Here is a 22,991-nt window from a genome sequence, read left to right on the forward strand (position 1 = left end):
AGTCTTAGAAGGCATAATCATCAATATCTTGAACTTCCTTTTCCAAATTAATTAATAAAACATGGTTTTAAATTTAATAGTTTAAAAGTTAAAAACAACTAAAAAAAGACATAAATGATACTTTCATATGAACCAAGTTAAAAAAAAAAAACTAAGAGAAGAGCATTCCATTCGGTACACATGCACAAACTCTCTTCACACTGTCTCTATCTTTCCCTCTTTCTCTCAGACTATCTGCCTCTGTCTCCCTCTTTGTCAATAGAAATAAAGGCAACATCCATAACGTTACAGTATCTAACATATGCAATTGCAATATTCATAAAGAATGACATTTAAAGAGATAAAACCTCCTCTACTGTAATAGTCTCTAGCACTAAAATGTTAAAAACAATTTTATCAATGAAAATTCAGAAAACATACAAGTTAAAAAGGTTTATATTAATCCAAATCATCTTTACATGCTACTGCTAAGAACTATTTTAAAAGCTTAAGGTTACTAAGAAAATCTTAGCTTCTGTTTGTCTTAATTTTGTGTGTTTTTTTTGTAAAACACAGATGGTTGCAAAATTATTTAAATAGGACTCAAAGACTGATTAAGTGTAAAAGTTTCCTCACATAAAAATTTAATTAACAGATCATTTCTTTACATTAAATTATTTAAAGTGACATTCATATATATAAATCTACTGATAATTTAGACAGATTAGATTTTGACACTTACTGAATTAAAATGACCTCAAATGACATGAATATGACCTACATGTTCTTCCTATCATAATTTATAAGGAGTGAAATAAACTAGTAAATAATTAAACATACCAAACTCAGATGCATCTGTATGTAATTTCTCATAAGATGATTACATTTATATGCTTATAAATTGAATAAGTTTATCTTTACATTTACTTGTGAAATTATTATATACCCACTTCTTTTACCAGAAATTCTACCAGGAATATTCTGGATCAGTTACAGCCAAAAGGATTATCAAGGTACCAGAAGTTAGCTTATCATTTTGGTTCATTACCTTTCTTTGATCATGTTTTAAAAATATGATTTTTTTAAAAATTGTTAAAAAAATTTTTTTTTAAAAATTTCTAACTTCTTAAAAATGAACTTTATAATGGGTTCGAATCTGATCTCATTAACTAGCTATGCAATGGCAGTCAAGTCAATTAGCCTGCCTGCCTCAGTTTCCTCACCTGTAAAGTGGGGATAATAATAGCACCTACCTCCCAGTTGTGAGGATGAAATGAGATATTTATAAAGCAATCAGCACAGTGCCTGAGACAAAGAGGCACTATTTAAATGCTAGCCATCATCATCAACAATCTTATTATTGTTATTATCTTATGGATCAGATTGTTATAAGGGCTAACTTAAGGTAAGAAAAATTTCATTAACAGCCCTACTGGATGTGTCACTTTGGTGAAGGCAAATAAAAATTAATCAATTTGGAAAAGAGATTTTTCTTTGCCAGAATATGCCTGTCTCCCACTTAACCAATGCATGACAGATAAACTTCTTCATTTATGTGCATGATAAAAAGATTATAGGTAGACTTACCCAGCAAGTATTATTTTCAAATTGGCTACATGGAGAGAATGTATAAATGATGTAAAATAGTTCATTTTGTAGTATCAAGTATAAAAAACCTATACTAATCATTATCTCAGGTCTACCAAAAAAAAAAAAAATCTCTTATTTTTCTGTACTTTAGGAGGGCAAAAACATTAAGCTGACATTATCAGAGTCTACTGCTATTACAACCAAATCAGCTAAAGTAGAAACATTACTTCTCCAAAACAGAAAGTGAGTCTTTAAATAGCTTGCAGAGAAGGGAGGATGAGATTCAGAAATCTAAGATCACTTAAGATTTTTAAAGACAACTGGGACAAAGATAAGAATATACACTACTAGACATATAAATATGATCAGGATTATTCACAGGACACTGAGAAGCAGCAAACCAGGAACGGAAATATACTCAGGTTTCTTAAGAAAATGTTCTCTCTGACCCATGTTATTCTTCAACAAAGCAGATTTCAACAGTTTTTAAAATTAAAGTTATGAAAGCAAGCAATATGTGCTTGTGATTTTAAAACAGGCTTCTTAAAAAATAAAAACCAGAATGATTGCTATCATTTTTGAGGGCAATGAGATATGCTCATTATCCCCAACTGCTTCACCCACACTGTCCTTTTAGTGAAGGCTGGGGGTGGGGTGAAGATATGCTTATTAAAGAACTCAATCCATATGTTTTTACATTTAGCTGAGACCCAGCTTTCCTAAAAAAATAAATAGACTGATGCACAGATTTTTAAGGAGGAACATGAGGTCTCAAACTTTGCCTCATTCCACCAAAGAAATTTGGTTGCGATCAACACTCAGAGCACCACAAACGATGATCAATGTTTATTGACTTATTTAGCAAGATTTCTAGTTCAGAGATGATTAACACTTTTCAGTTAAGCCAGCTTGACCAAAGCAAGGAATACTATTTGTCCTTCTCACTTGAGAGATCAAGAGAAGGCTTGATGAAATCATCAGGGATATTATAGAAGATATTATTATTCAGGTGAGAGTTGGATTAGATAGCCTCTAATGTACTTTCTACTTTGAGATTCTGCGACTCAACTTATGAAAACTGTTTCTCTTCTCTTTCTGATTGGGTATATGAAAGAGGAAGAATCAATATATCAAACTACTTCAAAGTTAAATGAATGGAGTCCTCTTGTTCTCTGTAATCACACACTACAGGAAAAATGCTTGCTCTAAGTAGTATATCTGTACATTGGTGAATAAAAGACTGGCAGAAAGCAGAGCAACACACACAAAAAACTACTAAAAAAAAGGAAAAATCTCCTTAACAAGCCTCAAAGCCATGACCACTAAAAAGAGCATGGCCAGATGGTTCTGGTTATTATAAATGGCTTTTAGTAATGATTATCAAGGTTGCAGGGCTAATCCTAATTGGAGAATGAAGTTAGCATATCTCAAAGAACACTCTTACTCTAGGAGGTTACTCAGCACCGAAATGAACTTTTGGAAGGGGAGGTGAACCCTCCATTCCCTGGAAAGTCTTAAAGAAGAGGACAGATAATTGTTTTAGATGGAGGAAAGAAATGCAGTTTCATAGATGTCTTTTAGTCTTTAAGATGCTACTTCTTGGATTTCAGCTAGTCACAAAAATTCAATTACAATGATTTGGTTAAACAAAAGAGCCAATTCTACTTACTCCTACAAGGGTCATCATTATTAAAGCAATGATTGTCTTTCTCTTCTTCCTCAGTTTGTCTCTGTTTCCCAGATTGAAACTGGAATACTTTTTTAATGGCAGGCTTCAAGTCATCTTCTTCTCCCTCGATTTCACAGGTAGGCTCCAGCTGTGGCATTGGCCGCTCATCATCAGAGTTATCAAACGGCTCGTTCAACACTTCTGTGGTTTCAGAAATTGTCTCTGTTGTCACACTGCTATTGATCCTTCTACGCTTACGGCCTCTTTTCTTCTTCAGTATGAAAGGTCTCTGGAAATTTGAAAGATAATGCTTAAAAATTAGCGAAATCTTCACTGACAAATGAAAAGAACATTCATGCCCATACGAGTATGTGTTAAGAGGGCAAAAATGAGGTGCTTTTCCATTTGACATCTATTAGCAGTCTTTCAGCCATACCACGATGGAAAAGATTTTCCAAATACACAACTATATTTTAAAAAAATGCTTTGAAGGAAAATCTTAACAGCCCAAACACAAATTACAAAAGCAAACCTTTACTTCTCCAGCACAGCCCAAGTGGAAATACTGACTTCAATCACTGTGGTCCCATAAACTTTAGTTTTAGAGGAATTATGGGAAGCCAAATGTTTCAAATAAATATTTCAACAGTTCCATTCATTGTTCACTGAGAACATACCCTCTATAGATAACAAGTATTTACTGAACACATGCTAGGTATAAGGATCTATGAGAAACATAAAGATGATTCTGACCTTGCCCTCATTTCCATAGGACTTCAATGCTTGCGAAATGGAAACACCAGACAAGCAGATGAAAAGATGGATGAAAAGAAGTTCCACACCAGTCAATTTTCCCTTTGTAACATCTTTCTATACTCCTACTTCTCGCCTTCTAATCTAGACTACTGCTGGCAGTCTCCTCGTCACAAAGTCTCTTCTCACATCAGTCCATCTTTTTCTCAGCTGTCAGAAGAATCTTTCTAAATTGAAAGTCTGACCTCCTCTCTCCTCTTCCACAAACTTCAGTGGCTCCCTATCCCCTCCAGGATCCAATATAAAATTCTCTGGCATTCAAAGCCCTTTATCCCCTACCGTCCAGTCCCAACCTTCCCCCTCTGGGGGAACTCTCTGGCAGGCTTCCTAACTATTCTTTGAACATGACACTCTGTCTCCCACGCATGCACATTTCCACTTGGCAGTCCCCTACACTCTCCTCATTTGTACTGCCTGGCTTCCTTTAAGTCTCACCTCCACCTCAAGTCATTCTTGCCCCCCTCCCTCCTTATTCCAGCACTTTCCTCTGCTGCTTACTTCTAGTTTATCCTCTGTGTGGGTTGTTTGTCCACAGTTGTTTTCATGTTCTCTCACCCATTAGACTATGAGCTCCCTGTGAGAAGTTCCCTTTCTTTGTCTTCCCAGTATTTAGCACAGTGCCTGGCACAAAGCAGGCACTTAAGAAAGGTTTGCTGACTGATTGAATCCAAAAATAAAATAGAAATCTACAAAGCCATATTCACGGTTGGAATGTGGGCACTCAACTGTTTTGGAAACCATTTTGTTTACTAACAAGAACAGCTTAAATGAAAAATATGTAAAGAACAGGTATGTATTATATTTTTTTTTCAAAAGCTGGTACTGCATGTATCCAAAAGATGCTTTTTTTCATTTATTTTCCTTCATTCTCCAATGTCCTAATTAAGATTTTCTTTTTCATTTCTTTTTCTTTCTTTCTTTTTTTTTTTTAAAGCTCATTTACTTGTATATTAACACCTTCTGCCAGTTTATAGTGACCTTAAAGCTTTAACTTTTTTAACCTAAACCATGATTATATGGGGTTTTTTCCCCACATATAAAAGTCATTGAAATAAGAAACCAATGTAAACTCATTGACTGAGAGATGAAATTGATCTTAGAAGCCGTCTAATTCAATCCCCTTAATGTACAGATGAATAAACTTAAGACCAGAGGCTGGATCTGAACTCAGGTCCTCTGACTTCAAAACCAACGTTCATTTCACTGACCCACATACGGGCCTACAACTAAGATGTCACTCACCCACCAATGAAACACAGATAAATAATTCTGGTAACATCTGATAGAAAAACAACCCTAATTGAAATTTCTTCCAAGTACTTGTGATTTACAACTTTATTGTGCTTTTGAAAACAGAGGGAAAGTTTAATATGCTTAAGATTTAAATTAGAGAGGAACAAATTTTCCAAAGACCTGTTGCTTCTTGCCATTATGAAGATAAAATGATCAGGGAATATTCCTTAACTGTTCACTGAGGCGTAGCTATCTGTCTGTCTCCTAATAATTCCATTCTGCAATCTAGCATTTACAGATGTCAGCCTCCAAATTGACCAGGCAGAATCTGATTTATTTAATGTATTTCCCAAACAAGTAAATAATAGATTTAAACTCTCTGTAGTAAATTCTTTTATGTAGGTCAAGTCATCGGAGTATATGGCTTCTCTGGGGATATTCTGGAGAAATTCTATTTAGGTCTAACAAAAAGCATAGTCTAATGAAAAGAATTTTCAGATGGGAATTAAACCCCCAAAGTTCTGGCATTTCTGGGTCTCCTTTTCCTTCTTTGTAAAATAAGATTAGATTGGATGATCGTTAAGTCTGTGACTTGGTCCTGGCTAGACTACTCTGAACCAGCAGGTGGCAGTAATTTTACTAAGCTCTAACCCGAAGATTTTATCAGCTGGGTCTTTCCAGCACTTTAACCTTCAAGGATAAACAGACTCATGAATGCAAGATAAATAATTATGAAACAGAATGGCCCATACTGATGCACAAAGATATTATTAGCCCTAAGAAATAAGGAAAGCTAATGAACAGGATGTCTGAAATCACATGCAGACTATGAAGTACCCAAAGCCCAAACAGAAAATATACCTTTCTCTTCATAGCAAGTGATTGTGGTTTTGTTAACCGGGGAGGAGAGCTTCGATGATTTTCTTCCTCTTCCTCCTCTTCCTCTTCTTCTTCCTCTTCCTCTTCTTCTTCCTCTTCTTCCTCTTCACTGCTATCTTTAGTTGGCTCTGTAGATTGCCCTCGGTCTCCTGCCATGGGTACACTCTCCGGGGACCGCAAATATTTATTTTTTGATTGCACTTTTGCAGGTGATTGCCTACTATTAGCTCTAGCTGATAAAATTTCTTGGTCTTCTTTTTCCCAGCAGCTAGCCTGTTCCATCAGACGTTCAGCCTGATGGAGAGAAGGTTAGAGTGATGGGCCCATGAAGCAACATTGACTTTGTGATAAGCTTTCAAGTTCAATGAAATAGTCATTCTAAGTCAACTCCGATTAGCGCTGCTAGCTAACCAAGCAATATTTCAGCTGAATCATCTAGTGACTCTTTTGCAATAGTTAGGATAACAAACCAAAGAAGATTGTATTTCATGGGATATTTAGCACTATTAATGATGCAGCGAATTGATTTAAGTCTTTTATCACTACATTACATGCTCACTGGTATGGATCATTTTAAGCAAGTTCATAAACACAAAGAATCAATTGACATCTCAGCCTTTGAGCTCAGCACCAAATTTTATCTGATTATACGCTGTCACACTACTTCAGTAGTCAAAAAGGCAGCTGTGTGATTGAGGATAAATGCTTTATTTTTCAAATCTGAGTCTATAAAATTATCACATCTTACCACACAACCTCAGTTAGGACAAATTAGTGCCATATCATTTCACAAGCTATCTTCTCTATAACAAAGCATTTTACAATGATGTTAATGCCTTACTTAAGCTACCCTATTACTGAAGGCCATAAGACTGAAGCCAAGCGAAAATGATGATGTCAGTTATTACCTCTTTTTCAGCTTCTCGTTCCTCTTCAGAAACTGCAGCATTAGAAACTAACAATGGGGTCCACCTCAGACTTTCTGGGTCAAGTTCATTCACACGTGCATTGGTTTTCAGTTTTTCCATATGACCTAATATCAGTTTTTCTCTTCTAATGATCACAAATCTGCAGCAAGACACATCAGAACAAGAGGGAATGGAAAGCTGAACTGACATTTTACTTCTACATGCTACCTGGCTAACACAGCCCCTTGCAAGAAGAGCAACTTCTTGCTAGAACCAGGCTGCAGTGAGTGTTCCCCCTAGGCGCCCCAGCTTCCCACCCCCAGAGGGACCTTCTGGTCTGTGGGCCAGGGGTCCTTCTGACATCAGGTGGTTTGGAATACTCACTTTTCTTCTCGCTTGTCAATCATGCGGAGGTGCTGCAGAGTGGTGGCAATATCGTGAGGACACATGCCAGTGGCGCGGCTGATCCCTTTGATGCTGATATGTTTTTCGTGATGGTAATAGAGATACTCCAAAATCACGCTTTTCCAGTAGGCCAGATAGGAGAGACGGCCCAAATCGGAGAGCGGCTTTTCAGGAGACCCTGCTTGTCCTTCTCTTCTGGAAAGCAAATAGCCTGGGAGAGAAGAGAGGAGGAGAAACCTCAGTGTGACACCGTGAAACAAGAGCAGGAGAGGCCCCTGAAACAATACCTGGTCCTGTGGGGAAAGAACTGGGTTCGAATCCCAACTGGGCTATTAATTAGCCATGTGACTTCAGGCAAGTCATTTGACCTTTTTTCAGTCATCAGTAAAATAAATGAGGGAGTTGGAATGATCTCTGATTCTTTCTAGTGCTAACAATTTACAAAAATAAGATAAAAACCATAGGAAGCTAAATGAAATGACTTTTTATGTCCTGAATGTGGGTGATTTCTGTGATATTTCTTTTTAAATCTCTTTCAAAAGGTAGTTAGTAATAACAGTTAAGATTCATGTGGCACTTTGTCTGCAGAGAACTTTTACATAAAATACCTCACCACCATCCTGTGAGGTGGGTGTCATCTCCGTTTTTGCTTCCCATTAGATAATTCTTGTGGGAGAAGCATTACAAAATTAAATCAAGAAATAGTTAACACTGACCAAAAGACAAGACTAAAGATATAGGCTCAATAGATAAAAAGCTAGGGCTTTGGATTTTAAGAACAAACAAAAAACCAAATGTCAGAAATCAACCCATAAGAGTAACAGAAATGTTTATAAGTAAGCTGTTATCCACAGGAAAGTCTAATGACCCTTTGACATCCATGTACTTTTTTTTTTTTTTTTTTTTTAAGGTCTCTGTTGACTTACACCAGGTATGAGGATCCATTTTTCTCTGCCAAGGATCATTTGATATTTATAACATCATTTGCAGGCCATATAAAATTATGAACTTAAGAGAACTCAAGGAATAAGAGGTTATTGTATCTTTGCTTTCAGCTCATCGTTGCCTTCAGTTGCCTTAACAAACGATTTTGTGGGCCTTATACAGTCCAAAGGCTTAAGTTCCCCACCCCTGACTTAGATCTTATTTTACTTATTACATTAAGCTAAGGGAAAGAGCTGCTGCTTTGTTTAGATGGATTAATAAAAGGCATATCTTTTATGTCAAAGAATATAACTTCTATCAGCTCCATAAGCTATTTTCAATTATTTCAGGGAAAATATATATGTGTTGCTATATAGTTTGGTAATCCAATTCCAAAGCACTCAATTTTTGAGCATGCCATATCTGTTCCTTTTCATTTAGCAAAGGAGACTTAAAAAAAAAAAAAAAAAAAAGGGAGAAACAAACAAACAAAAAAAAAGCAAAAAAATCTAACAGGTTAAATAATGAATGAAAGCTAGTGGCTATGAACACAATTAGTATTCACTTAAGCAACAAAGAAATACTTCAAACCAGTGATACTGACTTTTTGGATTAAATCTCATCTTTATATAAACTCCTTAAGATTAAAAATACACATGGACCATATACAGTAGGTAACAGCAATTATAATTTACACTATCTTAAGAGTCATCCTTCATCTTCTTCTTCATCTACATTTCCAGAGTGGTTGCATTCTCAGAAATAATCTCATACTGGGAAATTTCAATATTTTTAAAAGCTAAATTTGAAATGTCTTTTTTTCACCCATCTACTGTAGGGAATGCTTAAAAATATACAAACAAATTCATAAATTTGAATCAATAATATGCAGCTAATCAAGGGTTTTTAGCCATTCTTCCTCATTTTTCTGGTTTTAATCACAGAATTATTGGCAAGAATATAGAACATGCAAGAGTATTTAACTTTAGCTATGGTAAAGGCCATTTGTCCTGGTTTGTCTACTTCACTGAAATTAAATGTATTTGATTTAAGACAACCAAATAATACACCAAAATGTCATAGGCAAAAGACTCTCAATGTAATTTTACACAGAAGCTGTTGATATGCAGTGTCTTAAGAATACTAAACAGATAAGCCATTTATTGAATCTTAGAGAATTTATGTCACCAACATAGATAAGTAGCTCAGTGATAATAGAGCATCTTCCATAAGTGTCAAAACCTTTTGGCATAGTGATCTTCAGCTTATTAATCAATAGATCAATCACCCTCTATATGCTAGGCCCATATTGGATTTGTTAGACTGCTGCATTGTTAGACTTACAAGGATCATTGCAATGGGAATAACTGAAGGGAGATTTGTTCCAAGTAAAAGTGACCCAACAAATCTTTGGACTCTCTGGAATTCACATGAAGGAATAACCAAATGAGAAGTTTGAGAACTGCCTTTCTCTCTTGAGATTTCTAGACTGAGAATTATCTGGGACAGTTGTGAAATCCCTAGGTACATCCAGAACTTAAAGAAATCTCTCTCAGCCTGGCAGAATGGATGATCCAAAAGAAATTCTTAATAAAATGAAGTGAGTGTTTAAAAGAACAACAGTCCTCATTTATACAATAGTACTTCATAGAATACCAGTTAAGTTCCTCAGAGCAGTCTTGTAAAAAGATGTAATCCAAGTATTAATACTTGGGGTCACATAGCTTCTAAGATGAGAGGAGATTTGAAGGCTTCTTTTCTGGCTTTAGGGTTCTTTCATTTACATTTGAAATCCTAGTCATTTTTCCTTCTGAAACATCTTTCTTCCTTTTTGACATCCTCTCTCACAAGAGTTCCCAGAGTCCTTATGTATGTCCCTTGTGCCACACCTGTATCTACTCTTTCCAGAGTATCTCATGCTCTAGATTTTATCCTTTTATTATTTCAGGTCCCTATGCTCTTCAAGGTAGATAATCTAATGGACTAATTATAAGCTAGAATGTTACTGTGTTATTCCTTCTTATATTTTACCATGTTTTAACTCATAGGAACGATTCACAGAGGGAAAATACTTTTAGGGAAAGGGGTTTTTCAGGGTCCTAAAAAGCGGCTGCATGAATCAGGAGAACATTGTACATGATAACAGCAATATTGGAATGACTTGACTATTCTCACCAATACAATGATCCAAGAAAATCCCAAAGGATTCAAAATGAAAATACTATTCGCCTTCAGAGAAAGAACTGATGATATATGTCTGAATATCGACTGAAGCATTCTACTCTTCCCTCTTCCTTCCTTCCTCCAAGTTTTTATTCCAATGACTAATATGGAAATGTTTTGCTATCTCAGGAAAGGGGAAAGGAGAGAAGGATAGAATATAGAAGTCAAAACTTAAGAATGGATGTTAAAAGCATTGTTTTTACATGTAATTGAGGAAAAAATAAGATTTTTTAAAAATTTAAAACTCCAAGCCAAAAAAGAGGGAGCTTCTATTTTAAGTCCACTAAGGATCAACTTCAAAGTTCCCTATGACTGATAATGTAATGAAAGTGCTAAAGTCTGGAATATGTGACAGGAGGGCATGAGGATGCTAAGAGGTCCTTAAATGGTATATCTTACTCAGCCCTTACCCAAACCTACCCAATAATGCTTAAAACCTTATAATCCATTGCACTTTCACCTCCAGGCACCTACTGATTTTGGCGCTATGGAGAGAAGGAGGATGGTGTTTAAGTGATCCAATAATTTTTTTTTTAATTAAATAACTTTTTATTAACAGAACCCATGTCAGGGTAATTTTTTACAACATTATCCCTTGCACTCACTTCTGTTCTGATTTTTCCCCTCCCTCCCTCCACCCTCTCCACAAGATGGCAAGCAGTCCTATACATGTTAAATAGATTACAGTAGATCTTGGATACAATATATGTGTGCAGAACCGAAGTTTTCTTGTTGCTCAGGGAGAATTGGATTTAGAAGGTATAAATAACCTGGGAAGAAGAACAAAAATGCAAGCAGTTTACATTCATTTCCTAGTGTTCTTTCTTTGGGTGTAGCTGCTTCTGTCCATCCTTGATCAATTGAAACTAAGTTATGATCCAATAAATCTGATGAATTCAAGTACTAGCCATATCTCCATCAGATGAAAGATGACTGATTCAAGGTACAGAGGCATACCTTTTTAGACATGACCACTGTGTGGATTTGTTTTGCTTTACTATGCTTATTGATATTAAGGGTTCCCCACCCTCCACCCCCACCTCTTTTCTTTTGACTCTTAATTGGGATTTGAGGTAAAAGGGTGATTAGCAATTGCTCTGTCCCAAAAAAGAAAGCTATTGAAACATCTTTCTAAATACCCAGAAGAAAGTTCAGAAGGAAACACAGAAAAAGCAAGATAGCTTCAAAAGTAACATGCTGAATTTATTATGTATTTTTGGAGAGGATTTTACATATATTTCTGTTTTTCTGTTTTACTTTCTATATTTTTTTACATTTTTTTTCTTTTTTTTACATATCTTTTACATTCTATATAGAATGGCTCTAGCTGGTTTTCATTATCAACCCCAATCTAAAAGCCAAGACTGAAAAATATTAAACAAGAATGATTTGTGTCAACATTTATCAAGGTCATTACTAAAGTATTATGAAATATTGCATTGGTGAGAAAAAATTTGGTGAGAATTTGATGAGAATTACTTTCCTTTTTCCTCCTTCTAAAGCCACATTGATAGAATTTACAGTTAATTGCTTCATACAACAGATTAGGAGTAATTTCCTAAAAGTCAGAAGGTAAAACAAGCACAAATCTTTGCAGCTATTAAAAGATTAATTGATAATTTCCAAGTTTCAAATGCAATCTGTTTGGACTACCATAATAATGCTATTTAGAATAAAGCCTTAATATGTTAAAACTTTCTGCTTAGAATGATAATTATTAGTGTAACAGCTAATATTTTTCAAAGTGCCTATTATGTACCAGGCAATGTGCTAAGAGCTTTATAGATATTATTTTGAGTCTCACAACAATTCTGAGTAGGTGCTGTTATGATCTCCATTTTATAGATGACGAAACTGAGGTAAAGAGGTAAAGTAACTTGCTCAGAGTCACACAACTAGTTAAGCTGGATTTGAACTCTTTCTGACTGTTCCACCTGCTTTAGAAGAAAAGCTAGAATTCTACAACTTGTACAGTTTTCTTTAGATTTCCAAAAGTTCTGCAAGGAAATTCCCAGCTTTAAATTTATGAAATTTATGCAAGGGGTGCCTGGTCAGTGTAAGTAAATAATACCACAGCATGTCATTGTTTCCCTTTAATAAATAAAGGAAGTTCTTCTAATGGGGGAAGAAAAAAGATTTCTCTTTACCCCAAAACTCGCCTTTAATCCTGCTTTGAATTCAGTTGCATGGAATGCTTCAAACTGTTATTTCCTGCCTCTAAAAGCAGCTTATCACACTGGTTACAGAATCTGTTGATAAATTAATTTCTAAAATAGCAATATTTTAGACAGTCAAGTGGCTCAGTAAATAAGAGTCTGGAATAAGGAGACCTCTACTTCCTGAGTTCAAATCTGGCCTCAGACACTCAATCTGTATGACTTTGGGCAAGTCACTTTACCCTGCTTGCTTCAGTTTCCTCATCTGTAAAATGAGCTAAAGAAGAAAATGGCAAATCATTCCAGTATCTTTGCCAAACATATCCCAAATGGGGTAACAGAGGTCAGACTGGACTGAAACAGACAAATTTTGCCTTTATGAATGTGATTTCATTGACGGGGGGCATTACCTCCAACAACGTAGGTTACAACTCGAATGACTGTTCATGCCTTCTTATAAATCCTAGCACGCTAGCATTCTTTGAAGCATCCTGTCCCCCAGTATGCCTGAGAGCTTTCTTCTATATATGACATGCACTCACTGTCCAAACCCCTGACCTTTCTTTAGCCCATCTTTGTTCCCCTTAGGTGTAATTTTTTTCAGATTTCCTCACAATCTACTCAGGGTTACCAAGCATTTCTTATTGCCCTTTGGCAATTCTTAACTGCAATTCTTTGGAGAACCTAGTATTCCAAGACTTAAAGCCCACACACTGCTACTGGAAGAAATCAGGATAATTAACAAGATGGGTATTTGCTTCAGAGAAAAGTTGGGATCATTAAAAGCAATCACAATTGAAATTTCTCAAAAGCAGCTTTATCTGACTTTTTTGGGATCAATTCTGGATCTGATTCACTGTCCATTTGCATTATCTGTCTGAAATACCTGTATTGATAGAGAAGCTTGTTGTGTTGTCCATCCAACTGCTCTTCAGAGAGTGGAGAAGGCATTCTTCAACCACTTGGTTACATGTGTGAAAAATTACGCCAAACTCTTTTGCGCAATTATTGATCTTATTTAGGAGGGTTAGAATGTTCCAGGTCTAATGTAATTTGCATACCATTATCTACAAAAAGAGACTTTTGGACCACTATACTTCCTATAGGATATTGTCTTTTATTTGTACTGAACATGCTCTGTAATAGCAGCAAACATTTTTGGAAAACATAACTTTTTTTCTGCTTTTAAGCACTACTTGATAATAATAACAAGACAAGTTCATCTCAGCAACATGTGTCAAAAGGCATTCTATGACTCTGACGTATATTGAGAGATAAACCTTATTGAAGCACAATCTTCAAGGCAGCATGCTTTTTAAAAATAATAATAATAAACAGTGGAAAACTGTATTTCCTAAACTTTTCAACATATTGATGAAATTATAAAGATGTCTTTTTTGATAGCATAGAATTTATGACAGTCAACTTGTTCCCCTTCTTGTCTCATTAAGAATGCCTTTAATGGATGTGGATGACTATTATACTCATAAAAATTTCAGAAATGGAAGGCACAGGTATATGGACCAATACTTATTGGTACTTAGTTGCTTTTTTGTTTTTGTAATAATAAGATTCAGGATTTTTGCATGCTTTTGGAATCTTTTTCTATTTTAGATAACCTGGTAATCATTTAATTACCAAATTATCAATTAATTAAATGATCTAGCTCCTTAAGACTCTGACAAATCAATGGTCATTTTTCCTTTTTTTAATCTCTCTTGTCTTTTTTCCAGTTTTATCTTTCAAAGACCTCAGGTGACTTTGCTCAGAAGAGCCTTCTCCCAAATTTACCATAAACCATTTTTGTTGGTAGTTTCTTACAGTTTTATGACACAACACTGCTTGTAATCTTAATAAGATTTTAGGCTCTTACTTCTTACTAATGCATTTTCTATCTCCTCTTATGATCACTTTTGCCTTGAAGTTAATAAATAACTACCAAGGTGTATATTGATTTAATTGGTAGATTTTTGAAGTCCCCCCCCCAAAAAAAAAATTAGTGCATAAATTGCAACTATTTTCCTGATGATATCTGCAAATATTTATCATGAGCACTATAACACAAGATGACTAAATATTCCTTGAAATAATGGTTCCTTCTTGCCTTTGGATACAAGGTAAAATCAATTTCACCAATTCTTTTATTTGTACCTCCAAAGAGAACTTGTAAATTACTTCATTTACCTGCAATCTCTTTTGTCTTGCGTTCTCATCTACAGTAAAATATCAAGATTAATCTCATTCATTCTAATAGTGGGTCTACTTGTTGATCCTGGACAAGGATCTCATGTTTGGAGGATCAACATGCAATTTTATATTTTGTAGAAAGACAGCGTATGATCCTCATGTCCTCTGACTGCTTTTCTGCCACGGTCATTATATGAAAAGCAGGCAGTCACTCCAGATAGAGGCTTTTTTAATTTTTCTGCTTTATGGTTTCCTATGGCCAAAGAATACTCCCTTAAGTGTCTAGATGATTACTCATGTGCCTCTTCGTGTTTATTGCAAGTTAGTCCTTAGAAAGAAGATTCTGTTTGGCTGTTTTCTGTTTGGAAATTTTGGGAAGCCTTTCTGGAATGGTAGAACATGATAGTGTGATAAAGTAAATAAAGGCTTTGAGAACTCTGGGTCTCTATCATACTGAAAATAAGGTAAGTGAGGACTTTGGTAATAGGGAGTCTGTTTTGGAGGTAAGGTGGTTTAAATTACAATGCTTAATTAAACTTGCTGAAAAGATTTAAAATAATTGATTTGTTGCCAGTAAATAAGAAATTGTTTGTTTATTTGTTTTTTTGCTGAGGAAATGGGATTAAGTGACTCACACAGGGAGGAAGTGTTAAATGTCTGAGGCCAAGATTTGAACTGGGGTCTTCCTGATTTCAGGGCTGATATTCTATCCACTGTGCCAATTACCTGCCCCAAGAAAATGCTTCTTTGGGAAGTCAGTGCATTTATTCAGAGATATTTGAAAGAAGCAGAGCATATTGATGATAAGAGATTCTCTTGGTGCTATAAGAGGTCTTCCGTAATTCTAGATATTACCAATTAAAAACTGATGCTATTTAGGGTAATGCCATCAGTGAAGTACAGAGGACAACTTCAGTAGCTATAGCATAATTTAACACTGGTAAAAATTTTCATATTCTTCTCAAATGCCATATAGTCTTCAGCCTCATCAAATGTTAAAAGAATTTTCTATTGTTCTGCAGTATTTTATTCATAGATGCATGAACTTGTTTACTAGACCTGGAGGCCAAATTTCCTTTTGTTGATACTGTTTTTCCTTTTGATTTATCTGTTTATGTTGAAGGGTTTTCTAGTTTTCTTCTTCCTGAAATCTTGGGTAATTTCAGTCTTCCCTCCTTTTTTATCATTTATTTCCTAGCTTCCTCCCATCTGACTGTGATATCTCTGGGGGCTGGATACCCTCACAGTTTACTAGCCTGGGTCTCTGCCCCAAATGACTTTTGAGGGGTCAGATGGGCACCTCCCTCCCCTACTGGATGCTGTGCTCTTCTCTCAGGCTTGGGGGAATGCTAAATAGCATCCTTCACGTCCTGTGTGACCCATCCCACTCCCTTTATTCCTTAGTTCCCAGCAATGGCAGTTCAGAATCCCATTTTCCTTAGCACCAGCAGTTCATTGTTTTGTGGAGTTGAAGCTTCCGGTCTGCAGCTCCCAAAGGGCTGTGGCCAAGCTGGCCTGAGAAGGCCCAAGCAAACTTCTGTTCACTGTAGAGTTGAGGTCTTGACTGCACTAAAGGAGGTTTACTGGGATGTAGGGACGGGCTTTGCTGTAAGCTTGTGTCATGTCCTTCAGTGTGTTCCTGCAGACCTGAAGCCAGGAGCATAGAGGTGGGAGAAGAGTGCTGGATGAGCCCAAAGTCAGTGAGCTGATCAGTTCATAGCTCTGTGAGATTTTTTTCTTTTTAAATCTTCTTTTAGATTCCAGGTGTCCTGAGAGTGAGTCGAAAACATTTTATCTTTGGCATACAATTTCTGTTTTTGATAATGTTTGAGAAGTTGTGGGGAATCAGAAAAAATGTCCAGTCTTCTCATCTTGCTGCTCATATAAGCCAGAAGTTCAAAAACTTACTTTCAAATTATCAGCTAGCCAAATCTAATAGTGGAATAGTACTTTAGCATCAATTGGGATATTCTCAAATAAATTCTGATAGGCCTGAAAGCACCAATCTTACTTATATTAGAGAATAATCTGTAAAACATTTTAATTGAGCACATTTAACACATATTGGAATCTTCACATTGTCTTAATGACTAATAATAGACAGAGTGAATTACTGTTTATGTTTTATTTAGTGATTTCTGGCATTGTATTGCACTGTGACAGGAAGACTTAGTTTTTTCCAGTTTAAATAGTCAATCTTGCAAATAAAATAATTCTGTGTTTTTTAGTTATCTGTCTCTTGGGTTAAAATTTATTGTTATGGAAGCAGAAGAAAAGGAACTACACACACACACACTTATCCTTCCCCCCCCCCCCCAAAAAAAAAAGGCAGGTAGATATGTTCTAAATTGTGCCACATGTCCACAAGGATCACAGATTTGAGGACTGGGAGAGATGTCAGGGAACACATAATTCAATCCTTTCATCTTATAAATTAGGAGCCCAAAGAGGCTTAGAAAGATTTAAGGTAAAAATGATATTAGATAGTAGAACTAGAATACAAACCCAGCTGGAAGCTCTGATTCCAGATCACATATAAAATCTGTAAGTATTCCTACAATCAAGCTGGTCAATTTTGGGAGGAAAAAACTCAAAATTGACTCCATACCAGTAAGTTTTCTACATTCAGAGCTAAAACAAAAAGTACTAAAAATACAAGTTAGAAATCATACTCTTTATCCTTTTCTAAAACCCAACACTTTTCCTTGCATAAGAAAAAGTTAGAGATGCTTCCCTGGGGTAAATGGAAATTAGTCTTGTTTTTTCAGATTTCTTATGCTTGAAGAAACTGCCTGTTTTTATATGCAGGTTTAAGAGATCTCTCTCCTTAGTGGTACAGGCAGGTGGTAATAATACAGTTACTTAAACAAATATTATTTTGTTTTCAAGCATCCTTTATACTAAGGAGATTTTAAGGAGATATGAAAAAATCCCTGTGAGAGCTACATTATTGGGTAGTTGGCATTCTCAAGTCTCAGAAACATGAAGGGACTTGCATTGCTTTTTCAGTGGTAAAGCCAGGTTTAGAAATGAGATATCTGGAGATTCTCTTCCTGTCTAAAAAGAGCTTAGCTATAATGTACCATGCCCATCTCTCTTCCTGTCTTCACTAACACATGCAAAATCCATGAGATGAGACATCTTCATTATCCTAAATGGCTGAAGCACAGGGTCAGAGATTGAGAACTAGAAGGGACTTTAGGGGACAACTGATCCATACCCTTCATGTTACCAGCTGAAGAAAATGAGGTTCACAAAAACTTTCTAGGAACTTATTGTCATTATTGTTTAATGACTGTAAGAAGCATTGACTTTGTGGAGAAAAATCCAACTTGAAGCCTCTCCTGAAAAGATGTCATTCAAGACCTTAAAATCACACAAGATGCTATGATGAATATGACTACAAAACTCTGTTTAAATAAATGCCAAATACTGACATTGAGTCAAGTATTAGAGAAATGAATATGCCCAAAGTATGCAGTCTCATAAAAGAAATTAAGAATAAAATCTCCAAAAGGGCATTCTCTATTGATGATAAGGTTCTCCAAATGTTTTTATTCACAATTTAATTCAATCCAACATTTTTTTTAGTGCTCTTTCTTTCCTCAACTGAATTTGCATTTACCTTTCTACATACAAATTATATTCTCATGGCAAGACTACAAGTTTCTAGAGATAGGAAATGTTTTATTAGGTTTTTGTAATTCTAACATAGTACCTGACACACAGTAGGCACTTAATATCATTTTGCAGAAGTAAATTTTTAGATGACATTGCATCAATCGTATTGAGCCCTAAAATAATATAGAACATTCCTCAGTGAAATTCAATGAAAACAATGGAAAAAGTCAAAGTATTCATACATGAAAACAAAATGGACTTCCTGCTAAAATGATTGCCTGAATGTGAGGCTGACTGACCAACTTCTACACCTACTCTAACAAAACCCTGAAGTTAGTGCCAGACCAAAAAATCATCAAGAAATCCAGTGAGAAATTAGTGTAAGTAGTTTGCTCCCCTACTCCCATGACCATTCTGCACAAAATATCAGCTATAAGACTAAGGACAATAGGAAGGACCATCAGCATCAGAATGGACAAAGATGGGACCCTTGTGCCTAGAAGTAGCAAGACCAGAGGATTGCTCAAAGAAAGACCGGGGGATGGGGGAGAGGACCTTGGAAGGCCCAGGGAACAGCAGTGAAGATGCTACAGCTCTCCAACTGGAACAGCCCAGTAATCCAGGAGCTCAGAGGTACCCAGCATTCTGTTCAGAAATGCCAATGAGGGCCCTAAGGGTCTCCTGAATCTCAAAGTTCTAGGAGGATCTAACCTCAGGAAGTAGAAGGAAGGAACTCGGGAGACCCAGAGGAACACCAAGCAAGGCTCATCATCCCATCCAAAAATGAAATCAGGAACAAAGACAGTCTGGAATGGACTGCAGGATTTTCAAACACTTCTGATAAAAGAGTAGAAACTCTGAAACACAAATGCAAGAGTCCAGAGAAATATATCAATTTATTTGAGCATCAGGGAAGGACTTCAGGATGATGTAGTGCTAAGTCCAAAGAAGAGAACAGAAACAAGTGTCCCTTCAGAACCAAGTAGGTGAAAAATACCTAAATTATAACATGTTGAATTTAGGCCTCTGATGTAGTTCTTCAATATCAAACTCTGGACTGGCTCTGCACATAGACAGTAAGCCGGGTCCAAAATTGAATATGATGAATAAATTTGACTACATTATATTATATAGCATTTTTCCAGAGTGTTTACTGCCATCTTTTTAATACCAACATTTTCTCACTGATGCCATACTGTACAAATCATGAACCAATACAATTTTGGAAGAATTCAAATAACTTTTTTGGGTCAATAATAAAAAGATACATCATAGCCAGAAGCAGGATTGCCAACAATAATTCAACCAGTCAATCAGGACACACTTATTAAAAATCTATTCTAAGCTTGACATTCTGTTAGGCTCTAGTGATAAAAAATATAAAGAAACAATCCTCTACTTTCAAGGAGTTCATATTCCATTAGGGAGATAAAAAGCATATATGTATGTTATATAGTGAAAAGAAACACAAATAAATACAAAGCAGCTAAGGTGGAAGACTCAGGAAAGGCTTCATGTCAAAGGCAGTACTTGAGGGGCTTCTTGAAGAAAAAGAAAGCATACATGAAGTAAAGGCAAGGCTAGAGAGTAGAGGGGACAGCCCAGTGTCAAGGCAAAGCGATGAGAGATGGAGAAAAGAGAGATGGGGCCAGTCTGGCTCAGGGGCAGAGTGCAGGTTGGGGAGACGTCCACACCGAGACTGGCACAATAGTCTTGGGACCAGAAGGGAAGGACTTGAAAAGCTCCCTCACATTTTATTCTAGAGTTGCTTGCTGTTGAGCCATTTCAGTCATATCCAATTCTTCCTGACCCCATCTGCAGTCTTCTTGGCAATGAAAGTGGTTGGCCAGCTCCTTCTCCAGCCCATTTTACAAATGAGGAAACTGAGGCACAGAGGACAAAGAGACTGGCCCAGGGTCCCACAACTCTAAGCATTTGAGGCCAGACCTGAATTTAAGAAGAAGCGTCTTTTTGACTCAGCACAGTGCTTGCTACTAGGGAAGACACTAGGGTTCATCAGATAGAAGACAAATAGAGCTTGGACGAAGTAATGGGAAGGAGGCAGGGGGCCTGGGCAACTTGGGCTTGTATGAGCAGAGAAAAAGGATCAGCTGAAAAAAGTTGTGGCAACAGAAACAGAACACCTGGTAAGGTGATGGGGAGGGGGCTCCCCAGCTCACTCCAATCTGAGATAGAGAGTAGACTGAGCAAGTACTGGGAAGGGGAAGTAATGGATTTTGCTTTGGATAGCCTGTGAAGAGGCTTGGGGAGGACTGGGGCAAGGGAGACTCAGGGAGAAAGGAGAATCAGGAGAGCCGGAAGAAGAGATGGCGTGGCGGGAGCGTCCAAGGCAACGGATGGAATGAGAGCAGCTGGGAAAAGACCATCAGGTTTGGCAATAAGGAGACCACTATCATTTCTGAGAGAAGAGTTTCAGCTGAATGAGGAGGTCAGAAAAAACAGAAGGCTGAAGAGGGAGAGGAGAAGAAGAGAGGTGACAAATGAGGACACTTGTTCCTTCCCAGGAATTTGGCAGAGAAAGGGATGATGGTGTAAAGAAATGGCAGAACCAAAGAAAGGTTATTTTTTACATATTTTAAGGATAAGGATTATGGGCATGTTTGAAGTTAGGAAATAGGGAGATTAAAAGAGGGGATATAGGGTGCTGGGCTTTGCAAGGAGAAGGGCCAATGATTTGTCAGAGACTGAAGGAAATAAGGACAGGGGATGTCAAGAGATGTGAGAAGAAGGAAAGGGAGATGAAAGACCTCCCAGCATTTGGCTTAATTGTCTTAATATGGGGAGAGGGGAGGTCCACAATAGAGAGAAGGTGTGATGGCAGAGGACCCTATTGGAGGTTTGAAAAGAAGAGCAGCTTTGGGAGAGTTTCTGAAGGTGAGCAAGGCAGGAAATCAATGAGAAAAATAGAAGCATTGCCTTGGTACCGAGCAGGTCAGGAAATTAAGGACTGTGTCAAAGGTGAGACGCTCTCAGCTTCTGACTCTCTTCCCCAGAACTCTATTTTACAGTCCTCCCCCTCACCCCTCCAGATGTGAACTAGATGACCAGCCTGTGTAACTCTATTTTATACATGGGAAAACAGAAATGCAGAGAATAAACAAGCCAATGCAATGTGGTCTCTGCAATTATAAACAATTAATGTCCACTGAAATCAGTTCTGTTCTTAGGATGTCTTTAGGTTTATTAGTGATGGGGAAGATGGGCCACACTTTTGTAAATACTGAATGACCATTTACAGATCAAGAAAGAGCCAAAACTGTCCTTCAGCTAAAATGAAAGGGTCATCTGAAAGGATAATAGTCCTTTTTATAAGTAAAATGTCATTCCTAAGAATCTATCCCTTAGTGGATATGTAAATACATGCAAAAAAGTTTCATTCCTACACTGTGCCAAGGATTCAGCAATTGCAAACTTCTTTTCCATTTGACAGTCATTCCCCCAATTCATTATTAAGAGTAAAAAAGATGAATATGTTGGCTCTTTAAGCTAGATACAATTGAAAGCAGTGACTGGATTTGGAGTCTGTGTTTCTGTATAATGACATTATAGTTCCACTTGCTCCTCACTTAAAGCTTTATTACAACCCTTGACATGAGAAAAATGGAGATTTCTCATATCCTCTAATCATATACTTTAAATGTTGTCAACTTTACAGAGATAAAGAGAATAATTAGAACTATATTCTTCTCCAAAAATAAACAAATTCATTATGTCCTTAATTTTTTTTTTTTTGTTGTTGTTGTTGTTGTTGAGGCAATTGGAGTTAAGTGACTTGCCCAGGTCACACAGCCAGGAAGTATTAAGTGTCTGAGGTCACATCTGAACTCAGCTCCTCCTGACTTCAGGGCTGGTGCTCTGTCCACTGCGCCACCAGCTGCCCAATGTCTTTAATTTTTTAGAAAAGCTTTTATAATGGGATATTTAACAAGGATATAACAAGACATATAAACATTATATACAAATATACAAACATTTCTTCCAGTATTTAGGGGATATATGCTCTTCTATACCACTTTAATCATGGGGGGTTGAAGGGATATGTGCTTGCTTTTAAACTAAAACAAATAAGCATCCATTTACAACTGCTTCTCTTTAAAGTGAAATTTACATACACAATTAACATGGTTGATAAGCAGTTAATACTTTTGTACAGGATCATATTCTTTAGCTTTCTCAGAAAAGCTAATGAATACTTTGTCTCAAATTCTGATGTTTGCCACAAATGAACTGAAAACAAAGCTCTCGTTTAGAATCACTGATCACAAAAGAGTCAAAATGACTCTTCCCTCATTGATTTCTCTGTGTGATAGGTAGCAACCACACACAAAAGCTAAAGAACATTGAGCTTTTCTTTTAAATCTTAAGCTTAATAAGGATACAGGT

At 36.5% G+C, this 22,991-nt stretch overlaps 1 protein-coding gene across 8 annotated transcripts in view; it reads right to left on the reverse strand.

Moving 5' to 3' along the window:
• Positions 1-22,991, reverse strand: part of KAT6B (lysine acetyltransferase 6B) — a 213,902-nt gene that overhangs the window by 4,151 nt on the left and 186,760 nt on the right. For all 8 annotated transcript variants that reach the window (XM_031956426.1, XM_031956425.1, XM_031956429.1 and 5 more), the window contains 4 exons: positions 7,456-7,687; positions 7,072-7,231; positions 6,146-6,457; positions 3,239-3,527 (listed from right to left, as the gene is read on the reverse strand). In XM_031956426.1, the coding sequence (XP_031812286.1) occupies positions 3,239-3,527; positions 6,146-6,457; positions 7,072-7,231; positions 7,456-7,687 (993 nt within the window). The remainder of the gene's footprint in view (positions 1-3,238; positions 3,528-6,145; positions 6,458-7,071; positions 7,232-7,455; positions 7,688-22,991) is intronic.

This window comes from Sarcophilus harrisii, chromosome 2 (assembly GCF_902635505.1).
Source record: "Sarcophilus harrisii chromosome 2, mSarHar1.11, whole genome shotgun sequence".
In the NCBI taxonomy this organism is placed as follows: Eukaryota; Metazoa; Chordata; class Mammalia; order Dasyuromorphia; family Dasyuridae; genus Sarcophilus; species Sarcophilus harrisii.